The 8,863-nt window shown below is 39.4% G+C and overlaps 1 protein-coding gene across 1 annotated transcript; it reads right to left on the bottom strand.

Annotated features, from left to right (window-relative positions):
* Positions 1 to 2,832: 2,832 nt before the first annotated feature.
* cox6c (cytochrome c oxidase subunit 6C) lies at positions 2,833 to 5,895 on the bottom strand. Its single transcript, XM_084173826.1, has 4 exons — positions 5,823 to 5,895; positions 3,691 to 3,805; positions 3,326 to 3,457; positions 2,833 to 2,898 (listed from the first exon to the last, which is right to left on the bottom strand). Exons 2-3 carry the CDS (start codon positions 3,793 to 3,795, stop codon positions 3,332 to 3,334), a joined length of 231 nt encoding a protein of 76 aa, XP_084029952.1. The 5' UTR covers positions 3,796 to 3,805; positions 5,823 to 5,895; the 3' UTR covers positions 2,833 to 2,898; positions 3,326 to 3,331.
* Positions 5,896 to 8,863: the final 2,968 nt, after the last annotated feature.

The following is an 8,863-nucleotide window of genomic DNA, read 5'->3' as shown; positions in this document are numbered from 1 at the left end:
TTTCTATTGGCTATGCAATTGCATGAGAAAACAGAGTGAAGATCCCATCAGCTCTCTATAGGCTAGGCCTACTATATTTATTTCTCAAACTTCCTATTATTAAAAACATTGCTTCTCTTTAAAAGAGGAGTATAGCCTACGTGGTTGGCATGAATATGAACCACGAGAAAAGCGTCCTCCATTCGCTATTTAAGTGCATAGATGACATGTATTATTTTTCCGCTGCCCCAGTTTCGAAACAGGTGCATGATAATGGTCCATTCTAAATCAAAACAGATTTCACACATATATTATTTAGTATATATAAAGACAAGATTAAATCAAGAATAGTGTGATGGGGGACAATATTAGCCTTTCACTTGTGAATGATATATTATCACTTGTGAATGATGCCCAGCTTAAGGCAAACTTTCTTTGGCGACTTTTTCAAATCATAGTCGCACACCTCATTTAGCCTAACCCATAGGCCTATATGTTTTGATTAGGTTTGTATAATAATAATAATATCACAACTAAAGTGGCCAAATAACTTCTTAAAATGAAGCACATGAATCCGCTTTACAATGGGTGTAGAGCCTAACTGGCATACACACGTAGCATGTGAGTTTGAATTTTTGTTGAAAATAATTTTCACCATAAAAATGTACCTTTAGAATAAAGGCATTACATGCATAATCACATTTGTGGTCACTTTTGAGAATAGTGTTTTCCTGGTAATGGAACATTCACGCTTATAGCCTGCTGCAGTGTGCACATTGCTGGGCTTATAATGTGAATAAATAACCTAATAGTTTATCAACATTTTAAGCTAAACGTTCTCATCTGTTTCGTCATGCTCATTGCTTAAAAAATGTTATTTTTTATGCTAGTGGTTGTATTAATTTGGGATCTATCGCATCCCGCAACTCTCACAGACTATGTTTGGAATCTTTATTTCTTGCACAGAATAGAATAGCTCAACGTTTGTACTATGGGGGATAGTAGATTGACATAAGTGAGTGCTTTTGCTGTTCATTAGGCCTACTCATCTTGTTGGCTGACGAAAAGTAAATGTGGACAGTTCTTCCAATACCTTCAATATGTGCCTCAGAATTGGATAAGGACGCGCGCAGTTGCGTCCCCGATGTGTCCGTCTTCACTTGTAGCCTGTGAGAAAGACCCGATCATGTGAGTGATTATTATTATATTCAAGGGCATAATGGCCACTGGCCGCAAAAGGCATGGATTATTTTAGGAGGATTATGGCCACACAAAGGGGAGGCACCAGGGAAATTTGAGGCATTATCAAGTGCTTGTCAAATTGTGAATGAGAGACTGATGAAGTGTGTACAGCCTACGCAAAAAACGAAGCAGAGCTCATGCCTTTCAAATCATAGTTAACTCTAAATTAATCAGACTTGTTTCTTTGTTAACCGCTCAACACAAAATAGCCGCATGTGCGCACTCCCTCAAATCGTTGAGAAAATATCCTTTCTATTTTATTCAGCTATGTTCAATTGTATTCTTCATACTATAAAATAATGCTACGGAATTCTAAGCAAATCTTGTCTGCTAAATGAACTAGTGTAGCCCACAGCCATATGGCATAGCCAGATCAGGGCCTAACATAAGGACATAAGGAGTTTGCTATTCTGTTCTTCTGAAAGTGTTTTATATTAAATGTCAACTATAGGGTATGGGTAGGCAACAAGTCAGCCGCGAGACGTTTGTTTTGTCAGAGCGAATGTTCGGGGGCCGGAAAATTATAATTTGTACACTGCAAATTGACCTCAACTAAACCCCCAAAAAGATTGCATTTTAAAATAATGTCATACCTACATTGAGACACGATCACATCTTTTTATTTGTGGGAATACTTGGGAACAGATTTCCTAAATTAAAACTCTTTCAGCTGAATTCCTGGTGATTTTAGTCTTGATAAAAAAACGACAAATTAAAAATGCTAAAGAATAAATCACTTGCTGCATTTTGCCGACCTCTGCTCTTGTGTTGTGTTTCCACCAGGAGTGTGACACTAAACTTGTGGCATGCAGAATCAACCTCTGCATCATTCAAGACTTGCTTTGTGAGGTGTTAAAATTCTGTTTAATAGCAATTAATGTAAATGACAGCTGGAAAGTACCCAGGGCCTTGCCTTGGCTCCAAGTTAGAGCAGGTTTGCCGGAGCCATGGCCCAGTGGGACACAGGTGTCGGCCCGCATAGATGGAAAATTAAAAGTCTGAGCCTTTTGGGTAAAACACTGGGGTAAATCCTCATTGGAAATGCTGCAAAAGACTGTCCTGTGGGCCCAACAGAAGGCGCAGCAAAGATGGATCCTCACAGTAGTCAGAAATAGACGAATACCTGCAGCCTGATGGTACCAAGTATGTCATTCATGTAAATAAATGTATTTCACTTGTGATAGAACATTATTTCACCATCTTTACAGTACCATACTTTCACCAATGAGGTAATGTAGTAGCAGCAATTGAATTAATGCATAGACTACCTGTGGTGAACCCTTCCGATGGAACCCCCCCAGACAATAATGTAAATTCAACACAGCATTGGCGAAGCTGACTTCAACTGATGTGTATTAATTACGGCTATTATGTGGCAAAAAAAATTGTGTCTGTTGCAAAATTGTTCCGATTGCTTCCGTTTGGTTCCTAAACTATTTCCGTTGCAAGACGTAATGAATACACTCTTGGTATTCTTTGGGAATGAAAGCAGTGTTGCATTCTTAATCAAAACTGTTTCAAAACAGTTTCTTTATCGCAATAACACAGATGAATCATAACGATGAGGCACAGGCACCCATAGAGAGAATCATTTATTTATGAGAACATAACCACAATGTTCGATGAGTAAATCACAGAGCAGGAACATCAGACCAGGAATGCACAATGGGAGTCCAGCTGTAATACAAAGGGACATAAAACACATTGCAGTATTGCAGCTATAACATTGACAAATTTGACAATTTATTATAAAACCAATCGTTCATGGTCCAAGAGGACTGCAGCATGCTTTTATCCTCCTTGTTAAGGTCAGCACCAACAAACTTCACTCAACTAATCATCGAGACCTTGTTTAGCCAATTCAAGGGCTTATTCAGTAGGCAACAACGTTTTGAAACATTTGCACACTTATAGGACAAGTTGAAGTTGTATATTTTGAAACATTTTCTACTGATTTCTGCCTAAAGAACACAACCGAGGGGTGCCAATGCGGGGCTGGCTGGGACAAAAGCCTGCAACCAGTGCAGCCCTCCGGGACAAGGAGTGAAGAACCCTGGCCTAATAGATATATGAAATGATGCCTCATTGGTTGCAAAATACTCACTGGGGTTTATTCGCCAGTTGGCCTGACACTTTCAAAAATGCCAGCTTCCCTCATGTTGTTGAACTCCTTTGTGGTGTCATATTGTTTGTAGAAATCGGCATAGGCCTGTTTCCTGGGCTCTGTCACACCGTACTGAGAAGACAAGACAATATCACCTCATCAGAATGAAGTATTTACTTATGAATACAAAAACGTCATCCTGTCTGTTCCTGAAGACATCCATTCAATGTGATAACATAACATAAATTCCATGATGGACTTTAACCATTCCATTTCACACTTTTCCTACATAGATAATGTTAAGGTGGCCGCCTTGCTGATATCCCGGGCCGCCTTAGAAAACAAAAACAAGATTGTCAGCTGACCTTGAAAGCTGCTGCAGCCACCAATGACAGGGCGAAGGCAATGGGCAAGTGGAACCTCAGACGCTTCCCAAGGAGTCCTCGCATTGCAGGCTTAGCCAGAGACATTGTGGAATACCTGGAATGTTCAGAAGAGAAATGGCACATCATTTACTTGGGTTGAAGTACAACAATGCTGCTTTCAGAAATGTCCTTATGTCAAGAAAATTATTGATATATTGGTTGTAGTTAAGATCGTAGTTAAGTTGATTGTAAGGAATTTGCTGTATGGTGAAGTTTAATCAGTCTTTTAGCTGCATGACCAACATCCAAGTCACATTTGGATCAATCCCAAGTGGTAGCTAGCAGATTCCCCTTCAAAGAAAGGTCACCAATCGGATTGGCAATTCAGAAAAGCATCTGAAGCTGGTGATACTATTGACATTGGCCAATGTGATCCATATATTGCATGTAAAATGCCTCTATTTAGAAATAGCCCATTAGAAAAAGTATGTCTAGCTAGCTAGCCAATTTGTGTGTTGGTACAGAATCAAGTGATAAATAAATAAATAAATAAATAATAATAAATAATAAAAATAAAAGTGCTACCTTCGTTAGCTACTGGCAGCTAGTTATGTCAATAGTTTATTTACTTACCTAGCTAGTTAACTTAGTGTCACATTTACAGATTAAACTATCAATGTCATGACTCAAATGTAAAATGTAATGCTAACAAGCTCCTTAGTAGGCTGGACACATGACATTTTTAACATGCTTTTTTCTGATAAAAACGAGTTCATTGCATCCGCAGTGGAGCCCAGTTTCGTAATACTTCCATATGTCCCAGCTGCTTGCCTTAGTTTTGACGTAATCACGAAAAAACAGGCGTTATTTTAGGGCATTTTTCACCCTGCCAGCTCCTATTAGTTCTATTGAGCACCGTGGCACCATCTCGCCTTCCGAATGTTTTATTCCCAGCCCATTGTTCCATGTCACAATGCCTGCTTCGCTATTGTTGGCAATGAGACCTGCCCAGGTTGAACCAATTGCTGATAGTTAAAACGTTAGATAACAACAAAAAATTACTCATGGAACTCTGAGGTCATCCCATTGTTTCCTATAGGGGAAATATATGTATGTCTGTCTATTTCGCCAAATATCTCGCAATGTGTATATTTAGATTTTTTTCAACTCGGGCACCATTTTAATCATGATAATCTCCTCTTTCTAATTATGTAAAGCTGGGCAGCGTACTCCATTGCCGTCAAACGCTAGCCCCGAAATACGTTTTGCCCTTGGAACGCTGAGCTCCCCCCCATTGTTTTCCTATGGAGAGGCATGTTGGTATATTTTGCCAAATATCTAGCAATGTGTATATTTTGATTTTTTTCAAGTAGGACACCATTTTAATCACGACAATCTCCTCTTTCTAATTACGTAAGACTGGGCAGCGTACTCCATTGTCATCGATCGCTAGACCATAAATAGTCAAGTTGACATCTTTTTCCTACTTCCTCGTTATGCAGACATAAGCACAGTTCACACCATCGAGGTGTGGATGTTTACTTTCTACACGAGTTATTTTTCAGTTTCGTCCTAAAACACAGATTGTAGTTGTAAAAGGTATACCTTTTTTGGAAATGGAATTCTAAGCATAATTCCAGTCAAAATAGGCTCCGCGAACGTTCGATTCAATTCATTTGCTATGGGCTCGCGCTAGTGTTCCAGTTTAGCCAACGTTCTATTGCCGTTTTTCAGCCTTGGGTGAATTTTGACTCGTTTGACCCAGCCTACCCCTTAGCTTAGCTAGCTAACGTAGGTACCCAGGCCATTGGGTAGATGGAGCGCTGTCGGCCGCTAGTCTTTGTTAAGAAAAGAAAATCAACATAATTAACTAAACTAACGTTAGCTGCAATTGGCTAGGTATATATTTATGTGGTCTGACAGTAAAACTACTACACCAATACCTGAAACAGTGCATTGCAAAGAGAACACATCGACAGTCAGAGGTTAGCAAATTTAGCAACAAACTAGCGGGTAATGTCGACAATTACAAATTGACTATGTAATGGAGAGAATCATAACATTTCAACAACTTGAACTATATATTTTCTGTACATGTTTGATAGAAAGTATTTGGTTACACATTTACTTACAAGTAGCACTCACGACCTTCAACAAAATGTGTTAATGCGGAAGGAATATCTCTTCTTCTTTCAATTTGTATTGGCGGATCGCAACTAACTGAAAGGCGCATACACCGCCACCTACTGTACTGGAGGCCGGTCGGCCTCCCTATTCATATACGTATTTCTCTTATCTAGCCCTGTGTTTCCGCCTACTGTTCTAGAGTGTGACTTCATTACACTTTGGCACAAAAAGGAAAAGGGATGGAAGGAATTCTGCTGGTCTTGCGGAGGGTCAAGCTTGGTTTTTACTAGATAGCACAGCCACAAAGGCTTTATCGTAAACATTAATGGAAACAAAAATGAGCTTTTTGGTCTTAATTTAAAGGTTAGGGTTAGGCATATGGTTAGCAGTGTGGTTAAGTTTAGGGTTAAGGTTAGGTTTAAAATCAAATTGTAAGAAAATCAACTGTAGAAATATGCAGGGTTTATGACTTTGTGGCTGTAGTAACTAGTGAAGACCGACAATCTTGCAGAAGGAATACTACTATTCTTGCAGAGGGACAATCCAGGACACGCGAAATGTCCATCGATGTAAGTATCAGCGCACAAGAATGATCATCAGAGATGCCCTAGTGATTCCTGCTTATATTCTTTATGGTGCAATAAACTAACATACAAGAAAAAAAACATGAAATATATCAGTATACCTAAATAGTATGCCTCAACACATTTTCTCTGCAAAATGCTCTCATGGTCAACAGAGCTGATCATTGACTGTTGGATATCAGACAAACAGCAACAATACACAATTGCATTTCTATTGTTTTGTAGCTAATTACAGAATAAAGTTCACTGAGACACTTCTTCACAATAATTAGTAAAGCCAGAGTCACCTTAGAAGCTTTGACATAAGGGAATGTACATGAAAACAGCATACAATAAGTGTACTGGACAATTTATTGGTGCCTCTGCATTAGCATTATAAATGACAATATGTTCAGAATTGTATGTATTGATCAGACATTTATTTGATAATTTACAGCATAGCCGAAATATTGATCAACATGAACACTCATGCGAAATAAAGGTGAGAAATAATGGTGAGACATCATTTAACATTTAAAAAAATATTAGAGCCATAAGCCTAATATAGGGACCCGGCCGCCCTACAGTGTGCAGGACCCCATTAATTCGTACAATTTGTAACACTCATCTCCCGTCCGAATGCTTGAAAAAAACAATACAAAGTATCAAAATGTGATACCATATCACATAAAAGTGAATTACTTAGGCTTTAAGAAATGCAACCAACTACAGAGATTGATGGGGGAGTGGGTGAAGAGGGGGACCCATGTACACCACTTCAATCAAGCATGCTTCAGTCACCCACTTGGCTTCAGTTACCCCCAACCAAGATTGAAGTGGGAGACAAATCCAGCTATGGCCTCCTCCTTGACAGGCCTCTCACACTGGGCAGACAGGGTTCCTGGGATGGACAGCTCGCACAGCTTCCCCCATACAGCGTGGATCAAGGGTGACCTTGTTGAAGAGGAGCCTTTCTACGTAGCCTATAATGTTTTTGAAAAGGGACGTTTGTTAAATGGGTAGTACATTTAATTTAATTTAATGATGCTATCAATTCGTTGATGTAGTGATCTACTCATTCTACAATGTGTTTTCTGGTGTTTTTGATGTACTCAATTTGAAATGTGCAATATTTGGTCGTGCACTTGTTGCCCTCTTGTAATTGGGTGGTGGTTAGAATGATTGAGCCTGAAACCTTGGAAATCAAGTTTAAAACAATGAGTTTATATCTGGTTGCTCTTCTTAGTATAGCTACAGTTGGCTTGTCACTCATTCAACTGACAACAAGCTCTATTCTTATACAATTACTAAATAAATAGCCAACATACAGTTTAAAACAATTAATAAACAAGTATTACAATGATCTATTCTCACAAATACATTGAATCATCTCATTCTTCAGCTAGCGCTCAATACACAGCAAGAAACTATCATGGTCCATACACATGAAGAGGGCACGACAACCACTTTTCCCCCTCAGGAGACTGAAAAGATTTGGCATGGGTCCCCAGATCCTCAAAAAGTTGTTTAAGGGCTTGTTCAAACATTTTCAAAGACTCCAGCCACCCAAGTCATAGACTGTTCTCTCTGCTACCGCACGGCAAGCGGTACCGGAGCGCCAAGTCTAGGTCCAAAAGGCTCCTTAACAGTTTCTACCCCCAAGCCATAAGACTGCTGAACAATTAATCAAATGGCCACCCGGACTATTTGCATTGACACCCCCCCACCTTTGTTTTTATACTGCTGCTACTCGCTGTTAATTATCTATGCATAGTCACTTTACCCCTACCTACATGTACATATTACCTCAACTAACCTGTACCCCCGCACATTGACTCGGTACCAGTACCCCCTGTATATAGCCTCATTATTGTTATTTTATTGTGTTACTGTTTTTTATTACTTTTTTTTAACTTTAGTTGATTTAGTAAATATTTTCTTAATTCTATTTTCTTAAAACTGCATTGTTGGTTAAGGGCTTGTAAGTAAGCATTTCATGGTAAGGTCTACACCTGTTGTATTGGGCGCAGGTCTTTTTTCCTTCTCCAAACGAGTTTAGCCAAAGCCACGCCCCTTTTCAGCTATGGGTGTTTTCCAGCCTACTTACAGTACGTCCGCTTCATTGGTCAACAGCATGAGAGTGCAGAGATTGGATGGATTCAGAGAGCCTCAGCCAGGCGTGTGCCGTCAAAACACAGGAGAAAAGCAGACAGGTGCCGCGTAAAGATCAAACCTGATGTAATATGTGTTCAAGAAACGTGGCTTGGACCACATCTTGATTTTATTAGTCCTTGTTATTGCTCAATCAGATCTGATAGATCAATTGGACAGGGTGGTGGTCCAATTCATAAGGGAAGGTCTTGTATATCGTAATATACCTGTTCTATCTGAATATGAATGTGTGATGGTGGAAATCTACAGTGCAAGTAGTAATATTAAGTCACAACATTTTTACAACCCTTGTCGTCAACTATCTGTAGCGA

The sequence above is a fragment of the Coregonus lavaretus genome (assembly GCF_964263955.1).
Source record: "Coregonus lavaretus genome assembly, chromosome: 12".
NCBI classification, from domain to species: domain Eukaryota; kingdom Metazoa; phylum Chordata; class Actinopteri; order Salmoniformes; family Salmonidae; genus Coregonus; species Coregonus lavaretus.
This window is presented reverse-complemented; position numbering and strand designations above follow the sequence as displayed.

Excerpts from the sequence above, each read along its gene's own strand:
- cox6c (XM_084173826.1), bottom strand. The coding sequence starts at position 3,795 with ATGTCTCTGGCTAAGCCTGCAATGCGAGGACTCCTTGGGAAGCGTCTG. Across the intron at positions 3,458-3,690 it reads TGGCTGCAGCAGCTTTCAAG|TACGGTGTGACAGAGCCCAG; the intron begins GTCAGCTGACAA and ends TTGTCTTCTCAG.